The following is a 17,022-nucleotide window of genomic DNA, read 5'->3' as shown; positions in this document are numbered from 1 at the left end:
ATCAGAGGTTATGTGATCCAGCTTTTGCCTTGCCAATGACACTGCCTCAACCTCATTTAAATTTTCATTGTCTTCTAAGGGGGAGGGTTAGATGTTTTAAATTATACTTGTTACCTAGTGGAGAAAGTAACATCATGGGGCCTGAGATTTGAACATTTCTAATAGGAGGTACGTAGAAATGATTTTTAATGGCATGTGGGCTAATCCTCCTGCTTTCTCCATGGCTTTCAAGTGTCCCCAGTAGTCATTGCCCATTGCTAAGAGGTTGCTGGCTGTTTAGTGACCACTGTTTCCACTCAGGTTTAGGCACTCATCTGGAGAATCGTTATGATCTATGGAAAGTCTCACAATAGGAGGCAATTTCTGTAATCCAAATGAGCAATGATGAGGTCTGTAACTAAGGAAGTGGCAGTGTAAATAGATGGGAAAAGAATGGAAGAGAATTTACAGAACACTGACTGAATGGATTTAGGGCAAAAAAAAAAAAAAAAAAGACTTGAATGAAGAGAAATACTGTTTTTTTTTTTTTTCATTTATTTTTATTAGTTGGAGGCTAATCACTTTACAATACCGCAGTGGGTCTTGTCATACATTGACATGAATCAGCCATGGATTTACATGTATAAAAAAAAAGAGAGAGAAATACTGATAAACTTCAATCTGTAGACTTTGATATACAACAGACCTGTGTTTCCATGATAAAACTGGTTAACACTGCCTCCCATCAACAGATAGCGTTAGTAATGAGGCTGGACATTTCAGCCTTGGATGTGGTCCTGTTAGTTAACTTTTTATATGTTTACTATGTTTATGCTTAGTTTGCATGTGTTTTATGAACATTATCCCTGGTGGCTCAGATGGGAAAGAGTCTGCCCACAATGTAGGAGACCTGAGTTCAATCCCTGGGTTAGAAAGATCCCCTGGAGAAGGAAATGGCAACCCACTCCAGTATTCTTGCCTGGAAAATCCCATGAACGGAGGAGCCTGGTGGACTGTACTCCATAGGGTCACAAAGAGTCGGACACGACTGAGTGACTTCACTTTCACTGTCTAAGATCACTATTAAGCCATCCATAAGTGAACAGGGCAAAAAACTGATTTCAAAATTACTGGGGAAAAGAGATTTAAGAATATGACATTAATGCTAAAGAGATTAAATCGAAAATTGAAAAGCATGAGAAAGATGTTGGAAATTGTGTTTGTAGAGGAGATGAATCCACTAACAAGAGGAACAACTCTGAAGGGTCTAGATCTAATCAGGCCACTTTCAGTACAGCACTAGGGGAAAAGTAATTGACCCGATGAGGAAACAACTCCGGATATTGGAGTTGTGTCTGGAAGATCAGCATTACTACTGAATGCCCACTAGCTCAATGTTCTTTGTAGTGAAAGGGTAGACCTTTTTTCAAAAGGGTAAAACTAACCACCGTGAAAAAGCTGTAGTGATATTTCCTTGTAAAGGTGACATAAATTCAAAGGCTGTTTGAATGTGCACAGTAGTTAGGGGGATGTAGAGATCGCGTGTGGAGACATCAGAGCTTCTGAGAATGCCCTCTGAGGCTTACATAGAGGGAGTGGGGGAGAGAGTGTATCTAGTAGGAGAAGACAGAATAGAAAATGGGGACAGATGTGAGTGCAACAGAAAAGCAGTAGTCATAGGCATATTTGCTGAAAACAGATGCTATGGGGCGAGGTTTACCTACATTTCATGTCTGTGTTGCTTGACACGGAGCAGTAGGGCCATTAGACCATCAGTTAGAAGGGGTGGGAATCATCCTCCCTTCCCCTTGCCTACATTCCATGAGAGTGAGTGGCCTCACATTTGAAAATATAAAATAAGAGCCTCAGAAGAAGAATATGACTTAGATCTGATCAATATTTTCACATAATTACAATTCCATATTAATACATTATTTTTTCAACTTCGTTTTCAAATCAATGTAGTGCTATTTAAGTTGATATTTCATATTAGTGCATGTAATATTAATTTAATATTCATTATATTAGTCTATGTAATGTTAGATTTTATTAGACTGATTATATTCTTTGTAGCCAAAGATAGAGAAGCTCTATACAGTCACCAAATCAAGACCAGAAGTTGACTGTGGCTCAGATCATGAACTCCTTATTGCAAAATTTAGACTTAAATTGAAGAAAGTAGGGAAAACCACTAGGCCATTCAGGTATGATCTAAATCAAAATCCCTTATGATTATACAGTGAAAATGACAAATAGTTACAAGGGATTAGATCTGATAGACAGAGTGCAGAAGAACTATGGACGGAGAGAGGTTCACAACATTGTACAGGAGGTGGTGATCAAAACCATCCCCAAGAACAGTCTTTTGGACTCTGTGGGAGAGGACGAGGGTGGAATGATATGGGAGAATGACACTGAAACGTGTAAATTATCACATGTGAAATAAATTGCCAGTCCAGGTTTGATGTATGAGACAGGGTGCTCGGGGCTGGTACACTGGGATGACCCAGAGCGATGGGATGGGGAGGGAGGTGGGAGGGGGGCTCAGGATGGGGAACACATGTACACCCATGGCGGATTCAGGTCAATGGATGGCAAAACCACTACAATATTGTAAAGTAAAATAAATAAATAAAACTGGAAAAGAAGAAAACATCCCCAAGAAAAAGAAGTGAAAAAAAGGTGAAATCGTTGTCTTAGTAGGCCTTACAAATAGCTGAGAAAAGAAGAGAAGGGAAAGGCAAAGGAGAAAAGGGAAGATATACCCGTCTGAATGCAGAGTTCCAAAGAATAGCAAGGAGAGATAAGAAAACCTTCCTCAGTGATCATTGCAAAGAAATAGAGGAAGGCAATAGAATGGGAAAGACTAGAGATCTCTTCAAGAAAATTAGAGATACCAAGGGAACATTTCATGCAAAGATGGGCACAATAAAGGACAAAAATGATATGGACCTAACAGAAGATATTAAGAAGAGGTGGCAAGAATACACAGAAGAACCGTACAAAAGAGATCTTAATGACCCCGATAACCATGATGGTGTGATCACTCACCTAGAGCCAGACATCCTGGAGTGTGAAGTGAAGTGGGCCTTAGGAAGCATCACTACGTACAAAGCTAGTAGAGGTGATGGAATTCCAGCTGAGCTATTTCAAATCCTAAAAGGTGATGCTGTGAAAGTGATGCACTCAATATAGCAGCAAATTTGGAAAACTAAGCAGTGGCCACAGGAATAGAAAAGGTCAGTTTTCATTCCAATCCCAAACAAAGGCAATGCCAAAGAATGTTCAAACTACCCTACAATCGCAGTCATCTCACATACTAGGAAAGTCATGCTTAAAATTCTCCAAGCTAGGTTTCAACAGTACATGAATGAAGAATTCTATACATTCAAGCTGGATTTAGAAAAGGCAGAGGGACCAGAGATCAAATTGCCAACATCTTTTGGATCATAGAAAAAGCAAGGGAATTCCAGACAAACATCTACTTCAGCTTCACTGATGATGCTAAAACCTTTGACTGTGTGGATCACAACAAACTGGAAAATTCTTAAGGAGATGGGAATGCCAGAGCACCTTACCTACCTCCTGAGAAACCTGTATGCAGGTCAAGAAGCGACAGTTAGAACTGGGTAAGGAACAATGGACTGGTTCAAAATTCTGGAAGGAGTACATCAAGGCTATATATTGTTACCCTGCTTATTTAACTTATATGTAGAGTTCATCATGCAAAATGCCCAGCTGGGTGAAGCACAAGCTGGAATCAGGTTTGCCAGGAGAACTATCAATAACCTTAGATATGCAGATGACACCACCCTTATGGTAGAAAGTGAAGAGGAACTAAAGAGCCTATTAATGAAAGTGAAAGAGGAGAGTGTAAAAGCTGGCTTAAAATTCAACATTCAAAAATCTAAGATCATGGAATCTGGTCCTATCACTTCATGGCAAATAGATGGGGAAACAATGGAAACAGTGACAGACTTCATTTTCTTGGGCTCCAAAATTGTGACTGCTGCTATGAAATTAAAAGATACTTGCTCCTTGGAAGAAAAGCTATGGCAACCCTAGATAGCATATTAAAAAGCAGAAACATCATTTTTCCAATAAAGGTCTGTTTAGTCAAAGCTATGCTTTTTCCAATAGTCATGTATGGATGTGAGAGTTGGACCATATAGAAGGCTGGGCACTGAAGTATTAATTGATGCTTTTGAACTGTGATGACTCTGGAGTCAGACTCTTGAAGACTCTGGAGAGTCCCTTGGACTGCAAAGAGATCAAACCAATCAGTCCTGAAAGAATTCAATCCTGAATATTCATTGAGAGGACTGATGCTGAAGCTGAAGCTGAGCTCCCATGCTTTGGCCACCTGATGCAAAGAGCAGACTCATTAGAAAAGACCCTGATGCTGGGAAAGATTGAAGGCAGGAGGAGAAGGGGATGACAGGCTGAGATGGTTGGAAGGCATTACTGACTCAATGGACATGAGTTTGAGCATGCTCTGGGAGATGGTGAAGTACAGAAAAGCCTGGCATTCTGCATCCACGGGATTGCAAAGGGTGGGAAGCCAATGAGTGACCAAAAAACATTAGTGTATGTGGGACTTGCCTTGTGGCTGAGCCATAAAGAATCCGCCTGCCAATGCAGGAGCCGTGGTTTGATCCCTGGGTTGGGAAGATCCCCTGAAGAGGGAAATGGTAACCCACTCCAGTATCCTTGCCTGGGAAATCCTATGGACAGAGGAACCTGGCAGTCTACAATCCATGGGTGGCAAAAGAGTCAGACATGAGTTAGCAACTAAAACAGCAAAATAACAATTAGTATATGATCTATACAATAGGAATATGAGCTGTAGCTATTTGAACATAATGTGGACTCGATACTTAATGAAGAATAAATTTCAGACAAGCTATCATTTCTCTCCAACTATAGTGAATAGTATAGTCCTGGTGTTTTCTAAATAAGTCAAAGATGAAGCAGAGTCATAAAAACACCAGGGAGGTGAAAGGAAGGAACTGAATGTCAGATAACCTTTTCATTCAAAAGGATGAAGCTGGAGAAGGAAAGAAATATGTAAAATCATGAAATTAGATTAATATGGGCAAAATTTGAGCTAGCTCTTCAAATGAATAAATACTAGAAATATAGAATTTCCAATGAAACTGAGGTGAATTAAGGACAGAAGTAACTTTATGTATGGAGTGCCCCATGGAACTCATTCCTCTCATACCATGGTGATATGACGGGAAGATATAAATGGGTTATAAAAATACTTAGCAGCAGTGGGCAACAGCCCCACAATGGGTTACTATGGGTAATCAGAGATTTTTCTTGAATTTATGTTCCTGTAAGTTTTTTTTAGAGATAAAATGCCAAGTAGAATACATAAATGTGCTTCATCTATAGACCGATGAAATTATATGGATTGTATGGTTTTCTTATTCTTACCATATGTAAAGCTCTAATTTTGCCTTATGTCCATGTGTGCTAAGTTGCTTCAGCCGTGTCAGACTCTCTGTGACCCCATGGACTATAGCCCGAACAGGCTCCTCTGTCCATGGGATTTTCCAGGCAAGAATACTGGAGTAGGTTGCCATGCCCTCCTTCAGAGATCTTCCCTACCCAGGGATCAAACCACATCTCTTATGTCTCCTGCATTGGCAGGTGGGTTCTTTACCAATAGCGCCACCTGGGAAGTCCATTTTACCTTATGGAGGGAAAGAACAAATTAACGAGATGCTGCCCGTCAGGCTCTCTTGCCCCACACTCTCACGCCCTCAAGCCCCATGTTCTGTGAACAGTGACTTTGCAGGGTTGTGTAATGGCTGAGATCCCATAGCACTACACATGCACCTCACGAGGTACTCACTTGGCCTTGGGCTCCTTTGTGTGGTATGCCTGTTATGAACTTCACCATGAAAGCCCTGGCTGCTGCTGCATCAGGGCTACATTGGAGCGACCCACGGTTATGTTATATGAGGCTATGTTATGGCTACGCCATGGTTATGTCATGGCTGCTGCTATGGCTGCCTCTCTCCTGCCTGCTTCATCAGCCAGGAGAGAGGCTGTGTTATGGCTGCCATGCCAGCCAGGAGGATATAAATGTGTCTGCAGTTCCTACTCTTCCTTGAGTCTTCGTCCAGCCTCTGATTTCCTGCATCGCCTACCCCGGGTTCAGCAAACAGTATGAACCCCAAGACAACTGGCGTCACAAATAGGATCAGCAACACCTAGGAATATTTTATCCCTACCATATATGAACTTCTACCTTTGAATAACTGATATTTATAGTAGCTTAACCATTTCAATCTGGTGGCTTGGATGGTAAAGAGTCTGCCTGCAATGCAGGAGACATGGGTTTGATCCCTGAGTTGGGAAGACCCCCTGGAGAAGGGAATGGCAACCCACTCCAGTATTTTTGCCTGGAGAATCCCCTGGACAGAGGAGCGTGGTGGGCTACAGTTCTTGGAGTTGCAAAGAGTTGTACACAACTGAGCAACTAACAGTAGCTAATCAGTTTGAATTTATAACCGAAAGTGGAAAGAAAGTTTATTAGTTTTCAAAAATTGTATTCTTACCATTTAAAAAACTAATTGTAAGCTAAAGATGATGTTTCTTTTAACATAACACATTTTATGTTTTCTCTAGGCTGGAATGATAAAAAGTGATAATGATGAGTATTTCATCGAACCCTTGGAAAGAGGTAAGCAGATGGAGGAAGAAAAAGGAAGGATTCATGTTGTCTACAAGAGATCAGCAGTAGAACGGGCTCCCATAGACATGTCCCAAGACTTCCACTACAGAGGTAGGCATCTTTGACAAGCCTCAGTGGTTAACTGTGATTCTAAGATATGATGAAAACAACTCTCCCATCAGTTAAGAGAATGTGATAGGCATGTGCCTTTGTATAATGTGGAAGAAGCAAACGAAGCTTATATTTATAAATTATGAAATATAGCTTGCCATTTTTTAAATGCATAAGAAAAATACATATTATAGGTATTATTTTATTTCAAGGCATCATTCTCCCAATTTGCTATTTTTTATTTCTTTTAAATTTTCACATTAAAAATGATCTTTTCTCTAGCTTGGGTTAAAATGTCAAAGTGTGTCTTTCAGGATAATCTAAATTATGCATTATTAATATTATTTTAAAACTTTTAAAATGAGATATATTGACACAGCAAAGAATTGTATTTTGTTTGAAGTCCAGTGTGATAATAACATTTGAAAATAAGAATGCTATTTTATTTCACCTATTTTGCAAAACTTTTTACAATGTAAAAGTGACAATTAGTTGAATGATTCTATCAAATTTTATTTTAAGGTATGCTAGGCCACTAAAGTCAAGTGAATTATTGCCTGTTGAGGTTTTCTGTTTATTTTTTTTTTAATGAGATTGTAAAGTAACTTGGTATTAAAGAGATGTTTTTATAAGTTTGATATTGAAATTCCCTTTATGGAAAATAAAGGAATAATAGGAATCTGTTTTTTAACCAAATCTCAAAAAGCCTATACAACTGACCCTTGAACAGCACTGGGGCTGGAGTGTCAACCCTCTTGCCCTTGAAAATCCACTTATGATTTATAGCCTCATCCCTTACATGTGGGTCCTCTGTATCTGAGGTTCCCCATCCTCAGATTCAACCAACTCTGGATTCAACCAGCTAGGAATCAGTGGATCATGCAATACGGTAGTATTTACTGTAGAAAAAAATCCACTTAGAAGTGGACCCAGGCAGTTCAAACCCCTGTTGTTCAAGGGTCAACTGTATTTTCTTTTGTAAGGCCAACTTTCTAAATTAAAGGCAATGGAAATTTGCCCTAAGGAAATGTCAGGGATACAGATAATCTTAATTTAGCAGCCATCTGTCTTCTAGATTAATGATGTCTTCTGAGAGCTGTTGCCTAGTTATTAGTCTGAGGTTCAGATGCCACCATCTCCCTTTTATATGTGGCATTAATTGAAATAGTACCATTTAAAATGCATTTAAAATTAGCATGGCCTGAAAATTTTTTGAGAGATTTCTGATTTGAAACAATAGGTCTGTATTAACAAATGTAGTGCTATGAAATGTGTGTCTATCCCAGGGGGTCACTGTGGTATAATAGGAAGGAAATACACTCTGCAGCTAGAGAGACATAATAATGATAATAATGTCAGTAATAATAATAATGTAAGTAATAGCTCTACAACATAAGTTGTTAGATTAGTAGTTAACATTTTGGAGCCTCAGTTTCTTTATCTGTGAATAGAGATCAAAAATATATATCACACAGTTGTAATAAGTATTAGAAATAATTCACACAGATTGCTGAGTGTAACCCTCAGCAATAATAGGTCCTGAATCAATGTTAGCTGTGGTAATTATTATTAATTATTGATATTAATTATTTTGTGCAAAAATTGACATGATAGGAGTTTTATTAAAGTTGAATAGTTAGACATTGCTTTCTCACGTGTTGTGAATGCATTACCATTAATTCTCATTTATAAATATCTTCATGCTTTAGAAATGTTAATCTAAATCAAAAGATGGTTATATCAAAGGATAGACAGTAGGATACAGTGCTTTTTCGATAATCCTGATTGTTGTATGTTAAAAGTATCTAATATCTTTTTTGAAGCAACAAACATCTTTTAGAAAAGCCCCACAGACTATAGAATGGTCTTAGAGGACTGGAAACCAGATTAGTCTCTATGACTGTCCTCCTCTGCTCCATCTATCATACTGTAGTTTCACCAAACTGTACCCTGTTCCTCCACTGCATTCTCTGAAGATATCTATTTCTGTAAATAGCAGCCTCTGGTGCTTTCCAATAGTCTGATATCTATAGGAGAAGAGAGATCATTTTTTTCTTGAAATAATGAAATTGTAAGAAATATTACATTTAATACCTATTATATTTTTAGATGTTAAATGAGACAAAATAATTTAGGTGTCAAGGTATATACATTTAAAAGAATTGGATATAATTAATTTAGGACATTATTTTAGGAGACCATTAAAAATGTAAATTCCAGTAGCATCAGTATCAGTATACTGAAATTATATGAGGAATTTTTAAGAAGACAGACTCTGAAAACAGTTTTCCAATTGCGAATAGAGGATTACTTTATGGTAAAAAGTAGGCCACAACCTGGGGTAATATATTTTGGAAAGGTTTTCAGCAGTCATGGGTCAAAGCAAAGGGGTACCTTTGTTAACTCCCAGTTACCTTAAAACTGGAACCAAAATAGAGCCATTCAGTTCTCTTAGAATATTCCATGATAAACCTTAGTATGAACTTCATAATTTTTATTTTCTTATTTATGCAGTTCCAATTGAACTGAGTTGCTGGTGCTATCAATTTACCGCCTTTGGAGAGTCTTAAATTGTAGTAATATATTTTAAAAGTGTAAATATCTTCCTAGGGTAAATAGAGATTCAAATTTAGAACCTGAAATACCATACTATAATATTTAAATTATTCTTTTAATTTCTTGGTTTCAGGACTGAGAGCCAAGATTTTTCATGGACTAAATACTTTCCAAGGGAAAATTAAGAATATATTTTTATAATTCATTCCATCATTCTGAAATGTAAAATTAAACAGGTTCCAGAATTAAAGGTATATTGGTTTATAAATGAAAACTATAGTACAATATAAAATAGTAATTTTTTGGGTCAATATAGGATGTTATTTTAGGAGCTACAAGGTGTATCTTGCCACCTTGTATCTTCAATGAGTTATAGGAAGAGGAATAAAATACATGAAGTAAGGCTTCCTCAGAAAGAAATATATTTGAGGGCCATGGTCTTCATAAATTTCTCTAATAGGTTAATATAAACACTCATCAGGAGGAGCTGTGATCATAAGCAAGGCACTTCTATCCCTTCATCAGTGGGGCCCTTGTAAATAAATACTCTGCTGTTACTTTGCTAGTCATCACACATTGCCTGGCCACATTTCTTGCTTTGTCAGTTTAGCAGTTCAAAACTGCCATTCATTTGAGGTCTGTAGTTTGTTGCAAGTGTTCTAAGTTAAAACCAATTATGACATGAACTAGGTGAGTAGTAGTGAGTTGGAGAGGAGCTGAACTGGGTTGAGGTTGAAGTAAAATATATGGGGGTATTTGATAGAGTAGTTGTTGGGGTAAAGAGAGAGGAAGAGTGATCATGGATGACTCAGAATCCTAATTTGAAAGACTAGAGAATTCTTTTTCCAGAATTCAGGAGTAGCCTTGATGAAGAATGGCAAATGAGAATAATTTTGGATATATTAACTTTGAAGATCCATTGGGACAGTAAGTGCTCTAAAAAAATGCATAGTATATTTTCAAAATCATGTCCCAAAGTCAATGCATGACTGTTGTTACGTACCTGTTGCAGTAGGGGTGGGTAGAAATGATCTTGGGAGTCAGGTAGCAGATATTGGCTCACGGTTGCTTAGAGTGTCTCTGCTTGCCTTTTACTTTCTCATTCCTAACTCCATATCAGTGTGAATCAGAAAATGAACATCGCACAACTTTGGGAATCCATGAAAGATCTTTGCTACCTGTCACTATAGGAAAGAAGATTATGTCCTTAAAAACAAAACAAACAAACAAAGAAAAAAAAATGGTTCTACCATACTCAAGAGCCTTAAGGTATTCCACTTGACTGAAAGCAAATATCTATTTTGATTCCTTATCTTTAAAAATATTTACCTAGGTTTCCATTAAAAGTCACAGCTTTGAACCTGTTGAGATGATAGATTATATAGTACAATTCAACAACAACATCAGCAAATCCTCAGTCATTCCCATATATTGCACAGATTTTCTTTCCTTGACCCTTAAAGAGGTTATATTGTTTTTGAAATGTGGAAAAATATAAATATCTGTTTAAAAATATACTGAACTTGAACTTATAAAGTCACAAATACAGTCCTCTGTTCTAGAATTATTCTTTTGAGGATAAGACCTAAAACAGTTTTGTATTTGGCAATATAAATAATATCTTCCAGTACAGAACTGGCAGGCATTCACAACACATACCACACCCAGGCTCTGGCAAAGAATACTATTCTTTTCATTAAACGACAAATATAAACTTGGCATGCTTATGATAAAGAAACTTGTCTACTTCATCATGGGGGAAGAGTTGAATTTACTTCTTTTTCTGATTTCTGCTTTGGGAGTATGGAAATTACATCCATTTTTGGCCTCTTTAGTTTGGACAAAATTGTTTTATATATTACTGATTTGAATTTTACTTGGTTAAAAACATGGCTAATAAACTATTAAAGGGTCATAAAATTCACCATCACTGTTTAAATTAGTCATTAACCTAAACTCAGATAAAAAGGAAAATACATGTCTGATCATCTCTTAAGAATGTCTACATTGTCATCAATAAGTAGTTTGTTTTAGGTAGTCTATTTTTCTGGGGGGTGAGGTAGACTGTACTTGTATGACATCATTCAGCTTCTCATAATTTTTTTCTTAATCTCTAGGCCCTTAGGCTTCTCCCCTCAAATTACAAACTATTCATTCACCAGAAGCTTTGTGTTAAAGTAATTTTTGTAATTACTTCCTACCAGTGGGAAACAAGGAATAGTAAGCCTTTATCTCCTAGCTTCCTTTCAGGATTTTCATTTTCCTGCATGAACCCAAGTGCTTGCATTGCTGGTGTGGTTGTCATGGTGCTGTGAAGGAGTGTCTTTGTCCCAGGTGGGAAACATGCGCAAGTCAGAAATGATTTGGGAGTTGCTCCTGGTTGCCAGGGAATGGAACTATGAAACAAGAACTAGAATAATGGGAAGACTATTCCTTATTTTAGTGACACTAGGAACTTCCTAGGCACAGTCCTTCCTTGATCTGTAGACACATCAGTAGGTGCTGTAATCCTTTGTATTTGGAAGTTCTCATGACCTATGCCCTAATCAAAGAGAAACTTTGGTGGGCATTGTAACCCACCCAAAAAAAAAAAAAAAATCAAACAAGAGAATTTAATTTTCTCAGATGTTTTCTTATGAATGAAGCAAGAAAGATAATATTACTAAATCGTTAAGTTCTGTCAATAGCAAATATTCTTTTAGGAAGATGTTAAGTGATAAAATTTTCACAGCTGCATAGTTTAGTCTGTAATATAATTTAAGGATCAGCTATTTGTCAAAGCTACTCCCATTGGCTTCACATAGAAATACTAATGATGTTTATGGGATTCCTTTTTAGGTTGATTTTTTTAATGTTTTCATAACCTAGGTATTTATAATAATTATTGACAAAAGGAGGCAACTGAAGATTGAATTATTATATAAAGTAATCAGGAAGCAGAGTGAAGATTAAAGGAGCTTTCAGATGTGAAACATGAAAGCTAATACTTTATTTCCCTTATTAACATGTGTTACTGGGCCTATTCTATCTCTTCATGAATAGGTACAATGAAAGGAGTGTTTATGTAGACCAGGCTTAAAGTGCACAAAATATAAGTCCATATTTTTTCTAATAAGGTACTGAATATGGAAATGCACAACTGGTATTGAGAATTCAAAGTTGCTAGATTACTATCAAAATTTTTGATGAGGCATTGATTCAAATTATTGGTTTTTTTTTTTTTGTCTGGTTTTCTTCTCATCTTTCACAACTATTGTAACCACTTATATGCTGTTCCACATTAACTTGTTCTTTTGGTTTTGTGCTATTTGTTCATTATTTCAGAGCTCTGATTAATAATACCAAGCATCCTAAGATTTTGTGTATATTCTTGTCCAAAGGATAGTCTTTAAGTGTTTTTTAGATGCTACCTGAGTATAAGCCAATACTCAAGGCTTATATCTCTTAGGTGTGATTTATAGATCTCTGTGTGGTTTTTGAATGTTAAGAAAAAAGTCTGTGTGGGACTAAACCTTTTTACATTCTAAATTCAATCATCTGCTTCAGCATGTTGGCAGGTTTTGTTTTCACATTTTTAGTTTTATCAGGTCTTACCTCGCATACTCAGGGCAGAAAAGCAATGTTTAAACCCCTTTTGGTGAGACAAATGAGTGATAAAAGCAGACTCTTTTTATGTCCTGTGCTCTGTACTGGTAAAATGTCATTGAACAGCCTTTAGGTAACAAGAAATTAAGATATTAGGACAGCTTTCAAATATCTCCATTCCCAGTTTTGGATGACATATGCAGATAAAATCAATATATGAACTTTATGCAAATAAACATTGCCCCCTCTCATTCTGTGATGCTGGAGTTGGCTTTTGAATCCAGTAGGAAGTCCAGAGGAAATCAGCGCTAGGTGTAGTAGACGCAACTTCCTATTTATGTTTAAAGGGGGTATAATTAATTTAATCAGGTTAGATATGTTGATTTTGTCTCTTCAACACCTTTCTCTTATCTGTGATGATCCAACATTTGAAAAGTCAGAGGAAGTATTTGTAGTTGTTATAGGGGTTGCTATCATTTGAGTTCCCCTGGGCATTTTTAAAACACTGTCACTCCCTAGTTCTCTTCCACTTAAATTTATGGAAGACGTATTCTAACATTCTGTTATTTCAGACTTCTACAAATTATTAATGAACTTTCATGATATACATAGGAATTGTTTTTATAGATTTGAGATCTATAAGCTTTGATGTTGAACAAAATCATTATTATATTAATCACCCAGATTTTTATTCTTGAGTAAAATCCCAACTTTTGTGGACTTTTCGTCTTTCCTGGTTATAAGGCCCAGTTATAATGAGACTCAGAGGTCAGGTCAACTCATAGAATCTAGTAGCACCTCACTCCGCTCTGCTTCTTCCTCTTGTGACCTTATGACAAGTTTGATAAAGTAACTCAAATAATCTGAATTAAATTCAAATTTTGTATTCTGAATAGAACGTAAGGAACTGGGAAGCCAAGAGTTTAAGTAGTAGGGGTTATGAAATTGGACCTTCCTTTTATTAAGAGAATGGTGACTTTGTAGCACATATTGGAGGGAAAAGAAAAAGAAAAGATTTTCCAAATGTGGAGTGCATCCCGTTTTGATTTTGCACAGAAGTTTTTTATGTTAACTGGTCTGTGGATTTCTTTGGCTGGCTGAGTGGGCCTCACTGGACTGATATTCCTGGTCTGCCTGGCCACTGTGAGACCTCCTTGCATTCAATGCTGGGCTTTCTCAACCGGACTCCATCTGCTCCCAGGGATGCAGCCGACCACCCTCAGCTCCGGCTAGGACTGTTTCCCCAGCCCGTGTGATCAGCCCACAGCTTCTGTGTGGGACCACATCATGGTGGTTCAGCAGTCCTTTATGACAGGCTCCCCAGGAAGCTCAGATGGTGCTATTTTTCAGTTCAGTTCAGTCGCTCAGTTGTGCTTGACTTTTTGCAACCCACAGACTACGGCACGCCAGGCTTCCCTGCCATCACCAGCTCCCAGGGCTTGCTCAAACTCGTGCCCATCCAGTTGGGGATGCCATTCTTACAGCATGGGGACCAAGGCTGTCATGGCTTCCTTGGCTGCAACGGGGTCAACGGGTGTCTGTGTGCCCGGAAGTTAAGTGTTCTCCTTCCGGTGTCCCCAGAATAGAGCGGGAGAGCAGGCTTTGGCCGTTGGAGGTCCTCAGTGATCTGTGTGTTTTAGCGCTGTGCCCCTTCTTTTGAGATTTTGCCTTGAAGGGAACTGGGAAGGAATCAGAATCACTGTATCTTCTCCATAAGCAGTCCAGAATCAAAAGGGCCAACCTTGCCTTTTTATTCCTCTAATTAAATGCTTTTTCCTCACTACTCTAGCCTCATGATTAAGACTAAGGATAACCAGGACTTTCTCTTATAGGAGGAAAACATAAAAAAAAAACCAAAAAACCCAACAACAACCTCTGTATTCTGGTTTCCAGGCCTAGCATTGATATGTTATGTGAGAGCTATGAAGATTTAGAAAATTAATTCTTTCTTAACCTACAGATCTCTTTATTTTGAAAAACCTTATTTAACTACAGAAGTTGAATATCAAGTCTCTTTATATTCTTGGTATCTAACAGCCACTTTCCTTTCCTTTTCCAGTCTTCCAGCTAGAGTTTGGGGGTCATTAGGAAGTCATCTATGCACAAAGGCCGAGAAAAAATAATTATATTTTTTAAATATCTTTGCCATGTCATAGATTACTTCTGGGATTCACATTGTTGTAGTTGCAAAAACCATATATATCAAAGGGTTGTTGAAAGGACTTTTGTTAGAATCCTGTCCCCTCTGACTATATACATGTAATTTGGGATGAAGAATAATTAGATGTTAAGTACAAAATAGCAAAAAATAAAAATAAAAAACAAAAACAAAAAACAGGATTAAAATAGAATTGATGTCAGAAAAAATAAATGTTATGTTTATAACCCAAGCATACCTTACCTCATGACTTGTAATCTAAAATGAATCACAGATACAGTTTTGACATCCTGAGTCATCAGGAGAACCTTGGAATTTTCAGTTTTCCAGTGTCTATATATATAAATTTGGAATCTTACTCTTACTTGAAAGTTATTTTCTTTTTCTAACTAATATCTGAAAATATGGAATTTTATCTTGACTTCTATAGTACTTGTGATTAAAAGAAGATATCAAATTTATTCTCCTTGTGAATATAGAATCCTGATGTTTTCTTTATAATATGATTAAAATAAGAAGTGACTTTTATGCAAATCAGAGAACAGTAGCATAAATATAGTCCTCAGAAGCCCAGTTACTTACTTTTGCAGATTTTTCTAACTTTTGGTCCAGAGATAGAATAATGGTGTTGAAAGTGACAGAGGTACCATGTCCAACCATCCTTCAGTACAAATAGGGAGGTCATCTGTTTTAGTCTTCTTCAGTTCTTGGCAATAACAAAGGAAAAATTAATAAGAACAGTCGTGAAGGCAGTCCCTTACCTTCGGTCCCCAGCTCCAGTAACTATAGCTTAAAAAGAACAACTTAAATGTGATAGACAGCAGAAAAACTAATGGGAGGGGGAAACTGTAAGTGGTCAGTATTTAATCCACTGAGAATAGCCCTTATATTTCTATGAATAAAGACAAAATATAAGTGGTTATTTTAGAAAACATATTTTGATATAAGAACATGTTGCATTAAGATGGGATCACACACATTCTCTGTTCCACCCCTTTGCACACATACTTTAACCCCACCTTAATGGCCATTCCTCTGAAAGGTATTTCATAGCCAACGAAATACAGTCCAACTGTGTTAAATTTCTTAGAGTAAAGTTAGCCAAGGATATCCTGTAAAAACAGACTCAAGCATTTGAATATGATCTCTTGAGCCAGTTTTAAAATTAGATCTTCAAACTGGGTCTTTAGAACACTAAAGAAATCTGAAAATCGAAGCAGTGACTTTTTTTTTGATACAAGGGTACTAACATGTATCTTTTAAACAATCTTGACTATTTCCTATCTTACAGAGAAGGGAGTGAAGCTCACATTTTTCAGCTAGTTCATTAGAAAACTAAAATATTTATCAGAGATAGAATATTTGTTTACAGCTTATGCCTTCACAGAGTATGCAGTCACAATGTATAATGGTTAATGGTGAGTTTTAGGGAAACATGTAGTTTTGATGATACAAAACACATTATTTTTATTTATTTATAGGGTACTTAACATATGCTTTCCCATAGAGTATAATATACTTCCGTAAATAAGTAAGTAAGTGTTAGTTGCTCAGTCCTGTCCAATTCTTTGTGACCCCATGACCCCCTGCCAGGCTTATTTGTCCATGGAATTCTCCAGGCAAGAATACTGGAGTGGGTGGCCATTCCTTTCTCCAAGGGATCGTTTCCACCCAGGGATCAAACCTGGGTCTCCTGCATTGCAGGCAGATTATTTACCATCTGAGCCACCAGGGAAACCCATACTTCCAAGACTGATAAAGATGCACACCAAGATTGATTTTAAAAAATGCAATTAAACTAATCAGTTACAAAATTAGCTTTTTAACAACTGATCTGGGAACATGTTTGGTGATTTTAGAGATACCAGTGAAGGCTGAAGTGCTTGCGGGACTTCAGGCTGATAGTGAAGGATGTCTGAAAGTGATGATTGGGAAGAAAGGAAGA

The 17,022-nt window shown here is 37.2% G+C and overlaps 1 protein-coding gene across 4 annotated transcripts in view; it reads left to right on the top strand.

Annotated features, from left to right (window-relative positions):
• The window catches only part of ADAMTS3 (ADAM metallopeptidase with thrombospondin type 1 motif 3), a 271,082-nt gene that overhangs the window by 133,603 nt on the left and 120,457 nt on the right, over nt 1-17,022 (top strand). For all 4 annotated transcript variants that reach the window (XM_043448574.1, XM_043448572.1, XM_043448573.1 and 1 more), the window contains exon 4: nt 6,622-6,778. In XM_043448574.1, coding sequence (XP_043304509.1) covers nt 6,622-6,778 — 157 coding nt within the window. The remainder of the gene's footprint in view (nt 1-6,621; nt 6,779-17,022) is intronic.

The sequence above is a fragment of the Cervus canadensis genome, chromosome 26 (genome assembly GCF_019320065.1).
Source record: "Cervus canadensis isolate Bull #8, Minnesota chromosome 26, ASM1932006v1, whole genome shotgun sequence".
Classification (NCBI taxonomy): domain Eukaryota; kingdom Metazoa; phylum Chordata; class Mammalia; order Artiodactyla; family Cervidae; genus Cervus; species Cervus canadensis.
The sequence above is the reverse complement of the archived record's forward strand: the minus strand, read 5'-3'. Positions and strand labels throughout refer to the sequence as shown.